The following is a 19,434-nucleotide window of genomic DNA, read 5'->3' on the forward strand; positions in this document are numbered from 1 at the left end:
GAGGCAATCTTGGGGCACTCTCAGCCCTTCGGTTGGAAAAGTACTTCGTTATCCTTTGGTTGTAGGGGTCAGTTTACGGAAGCTCTCTCCGGAGTCTGTCAACGGGTACGATATTCTTCATCATTCAGGTTATATCGTGCGCTGGTACATGACGGACACCGCCAGGCTTTGACACACGGCGTCGATGAACGACGTGCAGATCTTCGAAGGATTCTCAGTCAGCAAGGCTTTATTGTGTTCAATGCAGGGGTCTGGTGGTCTGCACTCTCCTTTCTCGCTTAAAGTGCAGGGTTCTTTAGCGAGTGTGTGAGTGCCGACATATTATACGAACGATGCTGACTCTGTCCTCCGATGTTCGAACAACAGGCTTCAAGCCTCCAGCAAGGGTGGCCGGAAGAGCAAGCCGGGTGACACCAAGCCATCTCCAAGCGGCACAACGTTGGCTGCCCGCAACGCTAAAATCCCTGTATCTCCGCACTGTTGCTGAGGCCGTCGCCAGCACCGTCTGAGAGCGGAGTAATACAAGCCAGCTAAGGTAATGGTGTCTCTTAGCAACATCGCATTCTTCTTCCTCACCTATCGGAATGGGCATTGTTTCTTCACCATACTGAACTATCGAGCTCGGTCTCTGAACTTGCATAATTGCTTCTGCAATAAAGGACTAATGAGGTCCTGCACAATCAGGATCTCCATGGACGCCTAACTGCAGCTTTTCCTCCAACGCCACGCCGTGACACTATTGATGCAGCTACGGGCAACGCAGTGCTGTTGAATTGCACTTTCCAGATATGTCCAGACCAAGCTGATTTATTTCAGCCACAACGTCACGCATCATGTGTTTCTGTTGTCTTCACCGGCTCTGCGTGCAGTGTGAACTGGACAACGGAGAGGTATCGCTCCATGAAGTGGCAGCCATATGCCTATAGCCAAAGCTTTCCAATCTTTTTAAAACTCCAAGGCCTCTCTTTCCCTATCTAGCTCTGTGGCGAGCTCTTCAGCAGACTGGAATGACTGTGTCCAACATTTCTCGATGAGGTAGCCTAACCATATATTTTCGGTGGAGGGAAGGCTATCTCGTGGTGGGCAAACGTACAAGTCCTCGTGCCCCTTCCGTTCTTGTCTCAGATGGAATCTACTTTTAAGCCCAGTGATGATTTCGTACATTACCGCACCGAACTGTCCAATATCGGTCAAAATCGAGAACCCCAGATCATCAGTACCACTGAGATCCCAGTCAAGAGGCATCAAGGCCGATTCGCTGAAGTCACAGAATTTGACAGCTCCAGTGCCGTCAAGCAAGAGGTTGTCTAATCGAATATCGGCGATCAGAACTCGATGTTCGTGGATGTATGCTATAGTATGTGCTATTGTGGTTAACCAAGATAGTTGTGTCTTTCGATCTGGTCGCTTTTCCTCTAGGTAATGCCGAAGGTCATACTTCATCAAATCCATCTGAATCGAAACATCATTCGATGAAAGATTGTAGCAGCGTACAATTCCGTAGTGGTCGCCCAGTCTCTTATAAATAGCCTTTTCGGTCTGGATCGATTCAATAAGAGGAGGGCGCTCATCATAGTCACCTTCCTTAGGTGTTAAGGACCCGACTTCGACAGGCACTCCGTCAATCTTTGTATATCTTGAGATTCGAGGCAGCTTGAGCGCATATTGTCCCTGCTCAACGACAATGCCTGTCCCGCCTTGTCCAATAACCTTCTCTGTGACTGCGGTACCGTCGAGATGTAGGAGGATTGATTCATTCAATGATAAGTATGATGACCAATCCCAGGTCTCAGATTGCGCTACTTGTGACGGTATGGGTGGGGAAATGGTTGTAGGGGCGCTGGAATCTCTATGGCGGAGTGTTAACGGTGAACCAGAATTAGCGAGGTTCTTTCAAACTTACATGACTGCCATTGAAGATTCCATCTTCTTGAGAGATTTTATGGGGACTGATTAGGGATATATGGGGTGGTGATGAGTAATCGTCTCGTTGTTTGGCCTCCTTGGACACGATACCAGGTATCTTCCGGAAGAAGGAGAAGGGTGTCGGGGTTGGATCACGAGAAGTACTAGGAAAGTGTGCCGGAGTCGCTGAGCAGGTGAATCACGTCCCGACCAACTTGAAACTCCAGGGACCCTCCCCAGAAAGGATTATCCTTTCTACTCTTCATTTCCCTATGTCAATGTTCGTTCAGTATCATTGCAGGTGCCGCCATCGACATCTTTCTGATTGGGAAGAAAAACTCCAGTGCTGCCTGACCCATACCCTATGGGTTTTAAAGGCTCTGTTACCGTACAGTGTTGTACAACTCTCACAATACCCGCCTGTGATATGAGGTCTCAACCATGACACCAATAATGGTTGATCCGCGGACATTCTCTCGGAGAAACTGATGTATGGTCACCATACAATATTGTACGCCGTTCCTGGATTGCTCAGACTACCGCTGATCTCTCATCACAAGAGTCGAACAGATCTGTTTTTGCAATGGGAACGAGGATTGAAACGTTGAGCCCTCACGGGTCGCCATATCCTGTTCACCGACTCTCACAGCCCAACTGAAAATGGTAAGGTTCATTTCTCCGATCCTGGAGCCCGTCACCGCACGGCAGCCCTCTACGGCCGAGATGCGCTCGAGCATAAGACAGCCTTCGCACTGCAGGAAAGCTTCATATCTAACATGTGCTTGTGGCCTTTCAGCCGGGCAACCGATACCTAGTCATGTCAAAATCGTCCTGTGCCTGGGACCAGTCTGCTTCCAATCATTCCCAGATTGCCTGCCTTTGCGTACCTCCAGTTTCCTGAATTGCTTTTTTCCCTTGAGAAAGGAGGAGGAGAAAGCTACTATTACGCTGCCTTCACTGCCAACGTCTCATCGTGTCTTTCGTCTTGTTGTCTGCACTGTATGTCTTCGCCGAAGCCAGCGTGGTGGAAAGCGAGTACGTGCTACCAGATATGGCCCGCTTCGTACAAAGACAGCAACGGTGACGGACTTGGTGATATAAGCGGAATCATCAGCACGTTACCATACCTGAAAGATCTAGGAGTCGATACAATATGGCTTTCTCCAATGTACGATGCACCGCAGAAGGACATGGGCTACGACATATCCAACTACGAAGCAGTCTATCCGGCTTATGGCACCCTTGCCGATATGGACAGACTAATCAAGGAATGCCACGACCAGGGCATGAGACTGATTCTGGATCTGGTCGTGAATCACACCAGCGACCAGCACATGTGGTTCCTTGAATCTCGAAAGGACCGGACCAACCACTATGCTAATTGGTACATTTGGCGGGATCCCAAGATAATCGATGGTCAGCGCCACCCGCCCAACAACTGGAGATCCATCTTTGGAGGCAGTGCCTGGGAATACTGTTCGCAACGGGACCAGTACTATCTCCACCTTTTTGCCCGAGAGCAACCCGACCTCAATTGGGAGCACGAAGCAACTCGACGCGGGATCTACAAGTCGGCCATGGAATTCTGGCTCGACAGGGGCGTCGATGGGTTTCGCGTCGACACCGTCAACCTGTACTCGAAAGACATCTCATTTCCAGATGCAACAATCCAACTTCCGGGAGAAGAGTCCCAGCCCGCATTTCAGTACTTCCTTAATGGTCCACGAATGCATGAATGGCTGAAAGAGCAAAGGGAGCAAGTGCTTGACAAGTACGGAGATGTACTCATGGTGGGTGAGCTTCCAGACACCGAAGCGGCCGAAGTGCTCCGGTATGTGTCGGCCGAGGCACGGGAGCTGAGTTGCGTGTTCGACTTCGACATTGTCAATCTAGGCACCAACAAGCACGGGGGTGCGAAGAAGCACCATACAACGCGGCATACGCTACCAGAATTCAAAGAGGCCATCCGAAAGGTGCAGGACTTGATTCGAGGCACGGACGCCTGGACGACGGTGTTCCTCGAAAACCACGACCAAGGCCGTAGCCTGTCACGTTTTGCGACAGACAAGCCCGAGTTTCGTGAGCAGGCGTGCAAGATGCTCGCCGTATTGATGTGCTGTCTCACGGGGACACTGTTCATCTATCAGGGTCAGGAGATTGGCATGTACAACCACCCCGGGCACTGGACGGCTGAGGAACTGCGGGATATCGACTCGCTAAACGCATACAACGATGTGGCAGTCCGCCACAACAACGATCCGCTGTGGTTGAAGAAGGCAATGAAGGGTCTGCAACTCGTCGGTCGCGACAACGCCCGCTTGCCTGTGCAATGGGACTCGTCGCCTAACGCGGGCTTCACCACTGGCAAGCCTTGGATTCGGGTTCACGACGATTATGAGCAAGTCAACGTTGCCGCGCAGCTGGCGGACCCATCCTCGCCGCTGAACTTCTGGAAGAAGATGATCCGTCTGCGACGTGACTATGCAGACATCATGGTCTTTGGGGAGGATTTCACCGTGTGGGACTACTTTGACCAAGACGTCTTCACCTTCACCAAAACAGACGTCAAGGCTGGCCAAAAGATTCTGGTCTTTTTGAGCTTCTCCGACGAGCTGCAACCTCTCCATTATCCTACTGGGTTGGAACACGTCCATAAGGAGCTCCTGGTCAGCAATGTGGACAAGCCTGGTCAGTATCTAAGCCCCTGGGAAGCCAGAGCGTATTTGATTAGAGAGTGCGTCCTGAATGGACACTGATTGATCAGCTTGAGGTAAGCGAGAATTGGATGGTTTCAGAAGAAGCTGGAGAGAAATCGTGTTACATTAGATTTCAAGTTTCATGCCTTTTGGGTATAAATACATAATATACAACGTCTGGTTCCCACCACAAGTAGATCTCTCTCCTGTCGTCCAACGGGCCCATTTCCGTGTGGCTGAGACAGAGTTGTCTGAGAAGATGACAGACTCGAGGACAACAAATTTCATACAAATGATAAACGTTGGAACGACTCCCTGGTCACGGGGGAAACCCAGAGCAGCTCACCAAGGGCAATGCCAAAGTATCATGACGAAAGGACTTGGGCGTCAGATACCTTAGTGCAGGCTTGACGCTCCCGATGAAGTCTCTACGGTCTCCAGCAGACCACCAGAGTCATGCAGACGTAGCCGCGCCTCTATGCAAGGGAGTCAGCCTGGCTCTGGGAGGCGCGACACTGGCTCAGCTAGAACGCGGCTCCTGGCTGCTGTTCTTGCAACAGTTTGCGCAGCCTTTCACTGTCCCAAAGCCAGAGTGGAACAGAACAGGTTATTCAGTCGCCATCTTTTGGTCTTCTTCAGCTCTTTTCGGATTCTGGCTGCTGCTGCTGCTGCTGCTGCTGCTGTGGATTGGGCTTCGCCCCAGAAACAGGAGTATGGAGGGTCTCTGTGCCGTCTTCCCAGAACTCAATGTCCTCTTCGCCCTCGTTTCCGACGAGTGCGCCTGGCCGGATGCCCAGTTTTCCCTTTTTCAACAGTTTTGTAAAATCCTGGCCCTTCTCGGCCCTTTCTCGCAGAATATCCTCCAGTGTCGATTTAGTGTCGAGGAAAACCTTGAGGTGGTCGGCAATAACGTGTCGCGCTTTGCATGAGGGACAGGTGATCAAGACGGTGCCGTGATGATAGCCATGCTTGGTCACCTTGTGAGTGGAGCGGAAGAGGCAAGGCTTGCAGGTGAAGCTTAGCTGGTACGACGGCACGTCTTTGGCCACCTCTTGTTGTGGCTTTTTATCCTCGGGAATAGCGAGGGAGGATTCGCACCGTCTGAAGGAGGTATATGGTGATGGTGACCTTGGGAAATCCCGTTGGTGTCGAGGGGGGTGGAATTGGGGGTTCAAGAGCGTAGACTGGAGGCGAGACTGGGTTCGGAATGTCGCCTTGATGAGAGGCGGACGCGAACCCAACCGCCTCAGGAAGGGTTGCATGGTGTCCGGAAAGGGTATGTGACAGTTATATGTAGATGCGATGGTTTATCGAGGGTCTATAGTTCGTTAAGTGTGTACATCTTTCTATTGTCACTTTGCGACAGACTGCACATAGAGACAAGCACTGGCGTGAGATCTTCAACTCCGAGTCCAAGTCACTTTATTTTAGTATGACGCAGGCTTGGCAGGGACTTTTTCGCGTTACGCGAGGAAACTTTGCCGAAGGGGGACTTGCCTGCGACATTCAAGTTCAGTGATGAGGCGACAAGGACAAGGCTGAACAACTTCTCCTTGACTGATTCGGACTTTTACAAGGTCGAGGAGCGCGGCGTGGGACTCAATCTCATGTCTGAGGAGATGTCCCAAGGTCAATGATGCCCTACAGCCTCTTCTAGCCTCCAGACACGCTCGGCGTACTTCCCCGCTGTTCCAATTCAAACGAAACTTGACGCCTCTCGTGGTGCGGGCAAACGCGGCGCGCGGCAGTGAAGATGTTGGCAAAGGGCCGAGGTGGAAAGATCAGGGCGCCTAGAAGGGTGAGTTATGTTCCCTCGAAACAGAGCTCGGAAACAACAGTATCTGCCCAATCCCGCAGAGTATCGACAGGAACGAGAGGCCGATCTCATGCGGGCCGTGTTTGGGACTGCCTTCAGCCATGATGCCTCTCCATTGCACACCAATTGATCAATCTTCTGACTTGTTCGTTGCCATAGGGTCTCACCAAAGACGATGTGGATTTCGACTCGATATGGGACACATTATCGACTGCTTTTCTCGAAATCCACAGCAAGAACGCCTCCAAACTGTCCTTTGAAGAACTCTTTCGGGGGGCATACAAATTGGTGCTGAAGAAGAAGCAAGACTTGCTCTACGACAAGGTTGTCCAACTAGAAGAGTCGTGGCTGCGAGATAATGTCCGGCCCAGGATTCTGTCGCTGGTTACACCGGCCATCACCGTTGACGCCCTGGAGCAGACAGCGGGGACGCAGTCGAATGAACGAAGGACCGCGGGCGAACGGTTTGTTCGCGCCGTCAAGGATGCTTTCGCGGATCACCAACTGTCAATGGGCATGATTACCGATGTGCTCATGTATATGGTGAGTCCCCTCTCTCTACCAATCACACTCTGATACGATGCTTATAGGTCCAGGACCGTGTCAATAGTCAAGATCAGAGACGACCTTCCATATTTGCAACTGCTATGGCGTTGTTCAGGACACAGGTGCTCCGGAGCCCTATCGGCGATGAGACCACGTCCGATGTCCTTTCACTGCTCGAATCCGTGCTTCTCGATATGATCACAATGGAACGGAACGGCGAGGTTATCGACCGTCCTCTCATTCGGGCATGTTGTTACATGCTCGAGGGCTTGTACGAAAGTTTCAATGAAGACGAGTCGACCAAGCTGTACCTGACCTCCTTCGAACCCCAATTCCTGGCGGCGAGCAGGAACTTTTACAGAAGTGAAGGCCAGGCATTGCTAGCCGAAGCGGATGCTAGTACATTCTGTATGCATGCGAGGAGAAGATTGGTTGAAGAAAGCGAGAGATGTCAACAGACGATTTCCCCAGTGACGGAAAACAAAATCAAACAAGTTCTTGAGAAGGAACTGATTTCGACTCATATCCGCGATGTGATCAACATGGAGGGCACAGGTGTCAAATACATGCTGGATAACGAGAAGGTCCGAGACTTGGCCATTGTTTTCGACCTGATTGCCCGAGTCGATCCAAAAAAGACGGCACTTAAGGAGGCCGTTCAAAAACGGGTCATCGAAATCGGATCGGACATCAACAAGACCGCCAGTGCTACCATCGGAGCTCCAGCCCAACCGAGACCGACCACCAAGACTGGCGCTGACGGAAAGCCGGCACCGGAAAAGACCCTCAACCAGCAGACTCAAGCCGCCATCACGTGGGTCGAGCAAATCTTAGAATTGAAAGCAAAGTTTGACCGCATTTGGGTCGAGGCATTCCAAAAAGATGCTGTGATGGAAAAGGCTCTGGAGATATCGTTTCAGGACTTTATCAACGCCAATGACCGGAGCCCGGAGCATCTTTCACTCTTCCTCGATGAGTACCTTAAACGTGGTGGCAAAGACAAAACCGAAGCCGAGGTGGATGCTCTTCTCGACAATGGTATACTTCTGCTGCAATACCTCGCAAACAAGGATCTCTTCGAGACATATTATAAAAAGCATATGGCCAAGCGGTTACTCATGAAGAAATCGGTCAGCAGAGAAATGGAACGACTGATGCTGTCCAAGATGAAGATGAAAATTGGCAGTCAGTTTACGCAGAAACTGGAAGGTCTGATCCGAGATACCGAACTTTCGGACAGTCTCAGTGCACAATACAAGGAATACGTCAACCGACTCGGGGATCCCGATCCAAAACGCATTGATCTGGATTGCAGAGTGTTGACCACCACCGTTTGGCCGTTTGAAACCTTGTTCAAGGCAGACAACGAGGGAGAGTCGAAAGCCGAGGTCAAGTATCCCGCGCCTGTGGACCGAATTCGGCAGCGATTCCAAAAATTTTATCTGGACAAACACACAGGCCGCAAGCTCACGTGGATGCCCAGCCTTGGAGATGCCGACTTGAGGGCTACATTCACAACTGGTGGCAAGACGCGCCGGTACGAGATCAACGTTTCGACCTACGGAATGGTGATATTGATGCTTTTCAACGACCTGCCATCTGGTCAGAGTCTCTCGTTCGAACAAATCGCTGCCGAGACCAATATCCCAAAACATGACCTTATCCGGAACCTTCAATCTTTGTCTTTGGTATCTAAATGGAAGATGCTGAAGAAGGAGCCTATGAGCAAGGATATAAAGCCCACCGACCAATTTTACTTCAACGAAGATTTTTCAAGTCAGTTTCTCAAGATTAAAGTCAGTGTCGTGGCTGGTGGGGCGAACAGGATCGAAAGCAATGATGAACGTCGCGCCACCCAGAAGCGGGCGGATGAGGAACGTGGCCATGTCATTGAAGCTGCCATTGTGCGGATTATGAAATCCCGCAAGACTCTGTCGCATTCACAATTGATGACCGAGACTCTGCAACAATTGTCGGCACGGTTCCAGCCCGACGTCAATATGATCAAGAAGAAGATCGAGGCGCTGATCGAACGGGAATATCTGGAGAGGGGTCCGGATCCGGCAAAGCCGTCCTACAATTATTTGGCTTGATTGTTGTGTGTTCAAGTTCCGCTTGGGGATGAAATCATGATGGAAATGAGGCTTGAAAAACGATCTGCGGGGTTTGGCGTTTGAAACCGTGGAGATGTCATGAAATGGAGTAGCTAGCGAGCACTAGTAGTAGCATGGCGTACTGGGATCATGATACCTGCTAGGAGTGGTGCTGGGGTTGTTCACCACTCAGAGAGCAAGGGAATTGGACTGTTCGACCTGATGTAGATTAATTCAAGCGACTGCGGGACATGTGGAGAGACCGACTGTAATCTCCTTACGATTTGTGCAGGGCATTGAATGAGGCAATGAACCTCGCTCTGACTACCTTATCCGCATGGTATTGCACAGGTCCAAAGAGAATACATATACATTATGGTTGGGTGTTTGTCGGTGCTATCCACGAGTTACCTTTAGTACTCGTAATCGGCAAGGCTGCGAGGCGAGGCTGCGGCATCCAATGGATCTCACTCAGCCTTTGTGCCAAGATTTCGGCCCCTTTTGGACCTTGCGTCAACCGGACAAGGCTTTCATCACTACTCGTATATCAGTAGAACGTCAACCCATCGCCGCTCCTTGAATAGATCAGCTAGGGTAAGCCCGCTTATACTCTGGTGGCAGGTGATTCTCATACGGTAAAGCAAAGTCGCAAGCGGGAACCTAACTGTGAACAATTTTACACCTCACCAATTATTCTAGGGGTCGATTGAAGGAAAGCCCCATACATACAACAATCCCGTCACAACATCAGGGCGGCTGGGCAGGCCCAGTTACGAACGACGCCTGCAAATTGAGGCCACAAGAAAGAGCACACCAACCAGAGATCACGACACCACAACACAATCTAAAACGACATTTGGACTACTGGCCAGACCAATTCAGGACGACATTTCGAACAGAACACTCCATCGGGGATCCTGTGCTCAAGCCCAATCTACCCAAAACCAGTATACTATTTGAACCGAAAGAGAGAGCGCCTACCCACTTTCCTTTCATTCCTTGGGTGAACAGGCGATCAAGCGGACAAAGCAGCCAACCGCAAAATGGACATCGACATCGACATATCCGACATCCTAGCCGAAGTCTCGCGGCCTACCAACGCCAACTCGCAATCCCAACCATCATATTCCGACACCGACGCCTTCACCGACCACCAATTACTTACACGGGCATGGACATCAGAACGCTGCGCGCCCGAATTGCTTCCCTACCCTAGCGACTTGCTAGACAGGGTGATGGCCCGTATTCAAACCCAAATCACCAAGATTGAAGATCTCGCTTCTAGCGGTGCCATGACGGAACCATCGTTAGCCTCCAACACCAACGACTACTACGGCGGCAGAAGCAGAAATGTAACATCATCAACGCCACAAAATACAAACCTCGTCCTCTCCATTCTTCAGACCGACCTGTCCCGCACGCAGTTTTTGGTCCGGAGTTTTTTGCGCCAGAGACTACATAAGATCACCAAGCATGCTGGGTGGTATCTTGCGCAGCTGGAACAAGCAGAAAGTGGCGCAGAAAGTGGCGGAGGTGGGTATGGGTATTTGAGTCCCGCCGAAGCACAATTCCTACGTGCTCAACAGGCGTTACTTTCTGATTTCTACGGCGCCAGCTTTCTCAATGCGTTTCCAGCCGCGTTGAGACGACTTGATGATTCGACGGGTGGTGTGCCGATGGTTGAACGGCCTGATGCGGATACTGCGGTGGTGGTGCGGTGTCTTGCGGAAGGTAGAAACAGAGACGAAGGTGAAGGCGTGTGGAACAATGAGCGAGATCTTGATGATTTGTCACAAGATGACCAAAATAAGAGAGGAGGAGCCACGGTTGAGTTGAGGATGAGAAGGGGCGAGGTTTGGGTTGTGAGGTGGAGAGATGTAAGGGGAGGTGTGGAACGGGGCGAGCTGGAGTTGTTGTGAGGTGACTGTACTGCAAGAGAATGACAAAGCCAAGTGATATGTGGTGCATATTGTATTGTGTGCGGGTGTGCCAATGCTATGGATATTGAAGTACCTAGGTATGTGGTATGACTGTTATGATTCTTGTCACTACAATTCACTACAATTCACTACTAGTATGTGCAAGCAAGTACGCGACTGGCCTGTTTAATGGCTTCAGCCTAGGTCGAGGTACAGTACGTTCAAACCTCTCTTGACTTCCGTACTGCCACAGACCTGATCTGATGAGGCTTGTCACCGTTTTCTGTCAAACTGTCACAAACATCAGACATTCACTAGACGCATGCAGTGACATACGCGCTCGATCCTTCTTTAAACCCGGCAAACCCAAGGAACTATCCGCGTTGTTTTCTAGTTGTCCCCGACTCCGGTTTCTTTCGCTGCGTTTGCAGTGCCAGTGCCTCGTTCGACATCAATCGCGCCGTTTGCCATCACCTCGCTTCAAATCCTCAAAAGATCGTGCGTAGTAGACGGACTTGGTATGTAAGACGTCCAATACCTTATATTGTAAATCGACTGGTTTTAACCTTTGATATATTACAGAAGGGCAAGGACTTGAGGCTCTATTAGCCTGGTCAAGTCAATACCGACGAGAGGACTATTGTATCCATAGGTATACAATATCACATCCACTTCGCCGGCAGATCGAGTCCACAAGTATGGCTCCCATGGCCAAAATCGTTCTCTTGTTTTGGCTAGCCGTCAGCCTGGCCAATATGGTTCAAGCACGATGGTTCGAGCGAGCATGGGTACAACAAGACACCATCTCAAATCCACCTATGCCTCCTCCCTACACGCCGTCAATGGCCGCGACACAAGATGCCACTGTACCAACCGTTCCATCATCAGTGTTGCAACACACAACACCACCAATCAACCTTACTTTTCCCAGTACCAATACCACCACCAGCAACTCCAGCCACCTCCACCTCCACCGCCGCCAATGCATCTGGAACGAGCACACACTCCAATGGGACTGCGACTTCCGCCTTCCCACCATGTACGAGCTAGTATCGCACTACCGAGACGGACACGACGCAGGGCGAGCAACACGCGAAAGCTCAGTCTGGTTCTACACCAACCTGCCCATGCAACCGGCCGAAGAGCGAGCGCAGACCTTCCTAAACATCCTGGGGTATCTCATGAGGAGCGGGATAGACGCCTACTCGGTGATCGACGGAACCAATCGATTCTGGCTGAGGACGCAGAGGAACCATATAACTTCCCACTTGGCGGAATATTGGGCTGCAAACGCCGTTCTGCGACCTGGAGAGGACGCGGGGAACGTCTTTGATTGGTGCTATTACCAAGCCGCGGCGGCTGCAACGCTCAATCCGGATGCCTATCTGTTCACCCGTTCAGACCAAGCGTGGCGCTGGAACAGCGTCTGGCAGTGGATCGAGTATCCGCAGCTCGCTAGGAATCTTGACGTCCAGAGAATCTGGAGAATTGATCCACGGCCGGAGTCGCCTAGTTTCTGTGAGAGGCGGTTGCTTTGGAGTAGAGAGAGGAGAGATCCGTTGCCACCGATGCCGTGGGTTTGTCCTGTTTGACTTACTCCTTGACGACGAACGGGGTAAAGAATCAACTCTGCTGTTGGGGTTCAAGCGTGATGGGATGCTCTGAGAAACAAAGACGCAAGGCGATGGGATCATCCATCAAAGGTAGATTCGAAACTTGTGGAATGGGCTGGAATCTTGTACAACAGCAACGGCGCAAAACAAGGACTATGGGAGTTAAGAAATTAATGCTGGAGTTGACGGTATTAGACGGGATGGTGGGCTTGGTATCACATCATGTATGATACCAACGGTGAAGCTGTGGCCTGATATCAAGCGGATAGCAAAAGTACAATTTGTTTCTTCGTTGTGTATTTTGTCGTCACAGCGGGCGGTAGCATGTTGCGAAAGCGCCATTCTGGCAGCTGGGCAAGTATATGCATGATGGGGAAGTACACATGCATCATAGACCGGACTGTATGTCTGTCCCGATCGGGTGCGATAGACTGGCCTGAGCTTTAGGCCACGAGACTGCCCTGAAAAGGGGACGTGCCTGTGTGGGGGCATCTGTTCGCTGACAAAGCAACTCAGCTAGGTTGGAAGAATGCCAACCGAACCAGGCCATCCACGCGGATCGACGGAGACCGTTCCGACAAAGGAGACTGGCATGATAACTTTGAACGAACCAGAAGCCGATCGTACCGACGACGTAAGGGCATGCCGAAGTACTGGGTTTCCGGGGATTTGGCTGATAAGCGAATTTTATAGACAGTTCTGGCGGAAGTGTAGATGATGCGGTCCATGGCTGATTTGTATCAATACCGGGACCCCCGGGAAGCTGCGGTTGACTCATCAAGATGCGTCTGGAATGGAGGATGGACCAACACCTAGTAGCCAGCTTGTTCCCCTCCGCTCCAGTCTCGAGATCCACGTCCGGAGCCAAGCTGAACCAGCTCTCAGAACGCTTCCCGGATCAGACGTTGGAGACTGTTTTCCAATGGATGTAGTAGGAGCGTCTTCCCACGGAACTTGAACAGGTGGTAATGCAGCCAGCAGCCACTCCTGACTCACCCAACGTGACTCTCCTTCGTTCGCGCCGGAGGCCTCCTCGTTCGTAACCCGAATCAACCCTCCCCTTGACACCAAGCCGGTTCTCGTCTTCACCGCGCACATTCTGCAGCACGGGCAAAACAACAAAAAAAGCCGGCAAGAATCGACCCAAAAAGAAACAAAAACTTAACCTTGAAGCCCAGTGGTTGATCAGGCCACTGAGGTCCAAGGGAGCGAAACCCCGGCCTGCACAGAGCTGTTACCCTCCATGGTCTAAGGCTGAGATTTTTCCGAGCACCCGTTCTCGAGTCACAACACTCTCTGCTGAGGTATGGACACCAGTTGTTCAGGGCTTATACCACTGCGCCACCCCGAGGTGGTGTCGGATGCAGTAATCTAGAGGCCGAGGCTGGTCAGTGCTGGTAGGAATTTAGTCGTCGAAAAATGTAACCCTTGAATTTTCGGAGCGCAGCCCCCAAGGTCAGCTGACCAGGTGGTATTCACTGCAGTGCTGGGTCACCACTTATAGTACCAGCTAGGGCATCTCAAGGATTCTTCCACGCCTTTAGTCTCTTCCCAGACACAGGTAGTTGTTGTTTTGTCCTCCGCTGCATCACTGGCTGCACCCTCCGGCTCACGCTCTAAGCTCGAACAGCAACGACAAACAGACGCGGATAAGGAAGACACACCCTCCCATCCTCGAGAGTTGGATAAAGCCGTTGAATTCTTTCCAGGTAAGCATTCAGATAAGCTTCTCTCTGTTCATTGTCCAGAGGATCAATGTACGGACGAAGTCCCGTGCTCTTGACCCATTCCACAATTGCCTTGTGGTCGTCCAGGATATGATAATAAAAAGTATGCCAGATATTGATATCCGAGCAAAGAGGTTTGAGGCTGTTATATATCTCTTCGGGCGATTGAAAAGGTAGGCGAGGCCTCCCCAGAAGTCCGAGTCGCTTCAACGTCTGATGCCAGGGCCCCTTTTCGTCTTCAGCGACCGTCCGCATCGCAACGTGCGAAGGCTGCGACGTATTGTCCGGAGACTGGAATGCAAATACGCCACCGGGTTTCAGAGTCTTGATCATCTCGGCGAATATTTCAAGTCTCTTTTCGTGCGGCAGCCAGTGGTAGACGGCATTTGAGAAGAGAAGGTCCGCTGAGGCTGAGGCTGAGGCTGAAGCAGAAGTTGAACCTAGAGCTGACGCATCGGTATCCTCGTCTTTGTCTTTGTCCTCGAATAAGGACCTCACATCACTCACATCGCCCAGCCGAAACTCTACACGACCGGGAAGCCGTCTTTTCCTCGCCTTTTCAAGCATATCCGGTGAACTGTCGATCCCCACAATATGGGCGTCGGGAAACCTATCCACCAAGACCGCCGTCGAGTTTCCCGGTCCACAGCCCAAGTCGAAAACACGTTCGGGCGGTCGAGTCAGAGTCAATGGTACTTGTCCCAAAAGATCTAGCGCTGGTCGGGTCCGCTCCCGTTCGAATTTCAGGTACTGCGCTGCATCCCAGTCTTTGTTGGTCGACATGTTGACGTTTGAGGAGCAAAATGGTCGGGACGGATGTACTAGTACATGTGCCCGCTGCCCCTGAAGTGGGGTTGGTGTTCGATGCTGATGCTGAACCACTCGCCGTGGAAGATTGTTTGCCGGCCGAGCCACAACAGAAACCTCATTCAGAATTGACAGGCGTCCCATGGCCATCATAAGACTGTCCTGTCAGCGTATGTACAGCCGGGCCCAAGAAGAAGCAAGGCCACTGGCAAGGCAAGTCTTCAAGACCTGGTAACGAGTTTACGAGGACCTGTCCTGTCGGCAATAAATGGTGGACGCCGCTCAGTCGCCTCAGGGACATGTGATTAAGGTACAACTGGACTCGAAGCACTCAACACTGGCTTTACAGCATGACCAGGACCAGCGCCAGGATGATGCTTGGATCGCTGACACTTTAAATCATGTGAGAATGGTCACCGATTCCTCAATCAACGGAAGGTCGAAATTAAGTGTGGATCATTAGTCATCCATCTTATCCACCCACTTCAACTCCGATCCCGCTACCAGCCACGTACTATAATAATCATCCGGGTCAACAACAGAGACTGTCACGTGATCACATATTGCATACAACTACAACTACGACCGTGAGAGCAGTGACAAGGACAAGCGTCGCCGACACCAGAATGAGAATTACCCATTCTCCAGACTTCACGTTGGTTGACTCCAGCCTCAAATTGCCTCAACCGAGGCTCAAGTCCTCAGCCTTGTGGCGCTTCCCCCCAGGTTTCCGGTTTCCCCGCAATATATTCAACCCTTCTTGACATGGGGACAGCGCTTACGCTTACCAGACCCGATGGTTGGTGCCGCCCGAGGGTCTTATTACAAGTGGGTATTTACATACTGTATGTCAGACGGAGATAGGACTCAAAATCAACGCTTGATTCTCTTTGTCGGGATTCAAGTTCTCCGTAGACCTCCTTGATCTCCTTCACGAACGGGTATCCGGCACGAACCCTAACACTACCTACTCACGCATACGCTCTCGCTCTCGTGCTTCATAGACTATCCAGACCAAACCCTCGAAGGGCTGCCTCGGGCTGGGCACCCAAAGCTAGGTAACCGAGGGATAACCGGCCGAGTATTACAGACCTAAAAACATCAGCAGAAACCATACTGTACACGCAACATTAAGGAGAAGTTAATAAGGCTGCTTGCTACAAGATCAAAGGGTGCAGAAATAAAAAGCCCGCTCCAATTATACTTGAACCGTTGTTTTGTTACCACACCAGGGAAACAGTAGTTCCGTTCATTGTAAGCGGAGTTAATTCGAAACAGATTCCAATTTCCAGCCAAAATGCCCCAAAAGAAGCTTCATGTTGGCATCTGTGGTGGAGGCCTGGGTGGTCTCACGGCTGCAATCGCAATCGCCCGGACAGGGGCAAAGGTCACATTGCTTGAGGCTGCAAAAGAGCTCGGTGAGATAGGAGCGGGAATCCAGGTGTTTCCAAATGTGTCCCGGCTGCTCATTAGATGGGGGGTCGACGAATTGATTGGAAGAAACCTGATCTTGGTGGACGAAATCAATACTTGGAGTGCAGACAATCAACTGATTGCGCGCTTTGATCCAAAGCTCGGTGCGAAACAGGCCGGGTTTCCACACTGGTAAGACAAAAGCATCACCTACCTCAACGCTGGTCACCATTCCTGATCGCAGAGCCGCAAGAAGCAACCACAACCAAAACCGAGGCAAACTCACTTACTAATGGGCCATTTCGTTGCAGGCTAGTGCGTCGAGACCATCTGCATGCAGGACTTACCGAATTTGCCCGTCGTCACGGCGTCGAGATGAAAGTCGGCTCCCGCGTCGACACCCTCGAATACTCCGAAGACACGGTCAAAGTTCGAACAACCAGTGGCGTCGAGCATTCATTCGACCTGCTGGTTGGATCAGATGGCATCAAATCAACCATCCGGCGGACCCTCTTCCCAGATGTTGTCCCTCAGGCTGCTTCGACAGTTGCAGCGTTCCGAGGGATTTTGTCTTATGAAGAGGTCTTTGCTCAGGTGCCAGAGGCTAGGCAACTCTTGAGAAACACCATGGATGGGTGGATCGGTCCGAACGGATATATCCTGCTATACCCTCTTTCAGCCGGCACCGAGTTGAACGTGGTGACACTGTTTCAAATGGACCACATCGTAAAGGTCCCTGAAGTCATGGAGATCGGCGAGTTTCGGCAGCTATACAAGGACTGGAATCCTGTTGCACGCAAGATCCTCGAGCTGGTCAACTACACGCAGAAGTGGCCCTTGCTCGTACTGCCTCCTATGAAAACATGGTCAAACGAGCACAAGAATGTTGTGCTTCTGGGTGACGCGGCGCACTGCATGCAAAACCACATGGTAAGCCTAGTGAAGTGTGAAAGTAGACATGTCACTGACACGGCCCAACAGGCGCAAGGAGCAGCCACGGCCATGGAAGACGGCGCTTTCCTGGGCACTGTCATTGGCGAAGTCGTGCGAGGTACCATCAGCCTGTCCGAAGCCATTGGATTGTACGAAAAGAAGAGAATCCCTCGTGCGTGGACCAAACAACAGGCCTCGTTTGTGTCTGGCACCATCAATATGGCCGTGGGCGAGGAAGCAGAGAGAAGAAACCGAGCATCTGCTCCCGAGGTGAAAGCCTGGGACCGGAACATCATCTATCCTAGCGATCTGTTGCCACCCACTTACCGGTCGTGGCAGATGTATTGTACCCCGACGAGCGTTCCGGGAATATTATATTATGATCCCGAAGGGGACGCAGATAACGCCGTGTGTGAGTACCTGCAAAGCAAGACAGAGATGGACCCCACCACCCTGGTTACCAAAGGCCTTTGGGACAAGTGGTGGGGAGTGATCGATGACAATGGTCTTGGTGGTTTCGAGGGTGATATCAATGGTGTAAAATCGCAGTGATGGCTTGTGCAGTGGTTTTTGCCATTGGTGCCATTCATTTCATGCCACCCCAGGCGTCTTTGATCCGAAATCAACGTGTTCAGAATTATCTATTTGGGTAGCCCTGGGATATCGACGCCGTTGTTCTGCAGTATATCGATGGGCGGAATAACATATCTCATAGCGGAACAGTGAAACATCTCCATTCTGCTGCTCTTCTTGTTCCTCAAGCCACAATAGTTAGCCTCGATACTGGAGAAGAGCTAGCAGCTGTTCCAGTGCCTTAACTTTCGAAGGTTCCGGTCCGATTGGAAGGCCGTACAGACTTGGTCCGACGGATGAAGCGCTACAGGCGCTCACAGGCGAATGGTGTTTAGCCTGACACATCATGCCACGGTCCGCGAAGCCATTGACAGCGAGCGATGGGAGAGGCCCTGAGCATGATTCTCGCCCCAGCGGCTCAGAATCTGTGTTGTAGCCCAGACAGGGCAAGGTGTGGTTTCTTCCCAGCTGTCCGTGCTATACCTTGAGAATGAATCAGACCTGTTGTCACGGTATGGGTCACATCCAAGGAGGGATTCGACCACGTATTCGACCAGTGTCGAGCCATGGACGCGACGGCCTCGTTTGTATCGGCATCCATCATGTCACGTCATCCTCGTGCCCGGCGTCGTCTGAACGTGGCATATATAGCATGCTTCTGAGAATGCGGAAATGCCCCGGATGGACTGATATTTACTGAAGCACAGCTGGCCAGGATACCGCCTTCAGGTCGATTGCAAGCAGGGGGCCATGCGAGAGTAGACCAGTGCCTCGCCCATGTTGATCCCCTGGAAATCAAACAACTCATCAATGCCAGGGGCTCAGGTGAGGAACATATTAGAGCATATCAAGTACTGCCTTAGTAACGAATGAGTAGCGCGGGTAGTAGCGGATGACTCGGCGGCCTGCAGTGGCCTTTTGATCGGTAGTTCGTGGCCTTGAGATATGAGTTCGGGCCAAGGGGGTTTATCTCCACGGGATCGAGTGCCAGTCGACAGGCTGGCTCATGAAGACATGAAGCAACATGGGAGGGAGCAATGATAACCCACACACAAGTGCAGATATGCATGATTACCTAGGTAGTGTCAAACCCAGGAAATGATGAAGTACAGCGATGACCAATCGTGACGGAGTAAAAATGATAAGAAAAAGCAAAACTGATGTGCTGGGTCACGATCTGCCGGGATGGAATCGATCATCAGCAGGACGATGGACCGTCCCACAACGTTCACTCAGTAAATGGCAGCCCCAGAGTCACGGTGAGAGTGTTGGGTGTGGCAGGGATGAGCCAGGGGGGTTTTGGGAGACGTCTGAAGCCCGAGGCTCGGCCCACGAAAACGAAAAGGACGCCTCTGACGCCTGTGTGATAGTGATAGCTGTCTGACCCGAGTCT

The 19,434-nt window shown here is 51.5% G+C and overlaps 8 protein-coding genes across 8 annotated transcripts; 5 read left to right on the forward strand and 3 right to left on the reverse strand.

Moving 5' to 3' along the window:
* Positions 1-542: 542 nt before the first annotated feature.
* HMPREF1120_08611 (uncharacterized protein) lies at positions 543-2,308 on the reverse strand. Its single transcript, XM_009162873.1, has 2 exons — positions 1,904-2,308; positions 543-1,849 (listed from the first exon to the last, which is right to left on the reverse strand). Exons 1-2 carry the CDS (start codon positions 1,924-1,926, stop codon positions 946-948), a joined length of 927 nt encoding a protein of 308 aa, XP_009161121.1. The 5' UTR covers positions 1,927-2,308; the 3' UTR covers positions 543-945.
* HMPREF1120_08612 (glucan 1,6-alpha-glucosidase) lies at positions 1,844-4,788 on the forward strand. The gene is made up of 3 exons (XM_009162874.1): positions 1,844-2,416; positions 2,466-2,568; positions 2,702-4,788. The coding sequence occupies exon 3, from the start codon at positions 2,907-2,909 to the stop codon at positions 4,659-4,661; it is 1,755 nt and encodes a 584-aa protein (XP_009161122.1). The 5' UTR covers positions 1,844-2,416; positions 2,466-2,568; positions 2,702-2,906; the 3' UTR covers positions 4,662-4,788.
* Positions 4,707-6,043, reverse strand: HMPREF1120_08613 (uncharacterized protein). Its single transcript, XM_009162875.1, has one exon. The coding sequence runs from the start codon at positions 5,861-5,863 to the stop codon at positions 5,237-5,239; it is 627 nt and encodes a 208-aa protein (XP_009161123.1). The 5' UTR covers positions 5,864-6,043; the 3' UTR covers positions 4,707-5,236.
* Positions 6,044-6,123: 80 nt separating this feature from the next.
* HMPREF1120_08614 (Cullin 3) lies at positions 6,124-9,442 on the forward strand. The gene is made up of 3 exons (XM_009162876.1): positions 6,124-6,399; positions 6,577-6,960; positions 7,014-9,442. Exons 1-3 carry the CDS (start codon positions 6,355-6,357, stop codon positions 9,054-9,056), a joined length of 2,472 nt encoding a protein of 823 aa, XP_009161124.1. The 5' UTR covers positions 6,124-6,354; the 3' UTR covers positions 9,057-9,442.
* Positions 9,443-10,099: 657 nt separating this feature from the next.
* HMPREF1120_08615 (GINS complex subunit 4) lies at positions 10,100-10,975 on the forward strand (the record flags this gene model as incomplete). Its single annotated transcript, XM_009162877.1, has 1 exon — positions 10,100-10,975. The coding sequence occupies one exon, from the start codon at positions 10,100-10,102 to the stop codon at positions 10,973-10,975; it is 876 nt and encodes a 291-aa protein (XP_009161125.1).
* A 514-nt stretch (positions 10,976-11,489) lies between these two features.
* Positions 11,490-15,540, reverse strand: HMPREF1120_08616 (trans-aconitate 2-methyltransferase). The gene has a single exon (XM_009162878.1). It carries the CDS (start codon positions 15,273-15,275, stop codon positions 14,205-14,207), a length of 1,071 nt encoding a protein of 356 aa, XP_009161126.1. The 5' UTR covers positions 15,276-15,540; the 3' UTR covers positions 11,490-14,204.
* Positions 11,674-12,567, forward strand: HMPREF1120_08617 (uncharacterized protein; the record flags this gene model as incomplete). The annotated part of the gene is made up of 1 exon (XM_009162879.1): positions 11,674-12,567. The coding sequence occupies one exon, from the start codon at positions 11,674-11,676 to the stop codon at positions 12,565-12,567; it is 894 nt and encodes a 297-aa protein (XP_009161127.1).
* A 206-nt stretch (positions 15,541-15,746) lies between the features above and the next one.
* Positions 15,747-18,196, forward strand: HMPREF1120_08618 (salicylate hydroxylase). The gene is made up of 3 exons (XM_009162880.1): positions 15,747-16,727; positions 16,847-17,465; positions 17,517-18,196. The coding sequence occupies exons 1-3, from the start codon at positions 16,420-16,422 to the stop codon at positions 18,018-18,020; spliced, it is 1,431 nt and encodes a 476-aa protein (XP_009161128.1). The 5' UTR covers positions 15,747-16,419; the 3' UTR covers positions 18,021-18,196.
* Positions 18,197-19,434: the final 1,238 nt, after the last annotated feature.

The sequence above is a fragment of the Exophiala dermatitidis genome (genome assembly GCF_000230625.1).
Source record: "Exophiala dermatitidis NIH/UT8656 unplaced genomic scaffold supercont1.7, whole genome shotgun sequence".
NCBI lineage: Eukaryota > Fungi > Ascomycota > Eurotiomycetes > Chaetothyriales > Herpotrichiellaceae > Exophiala > Exophiala dermatitidis.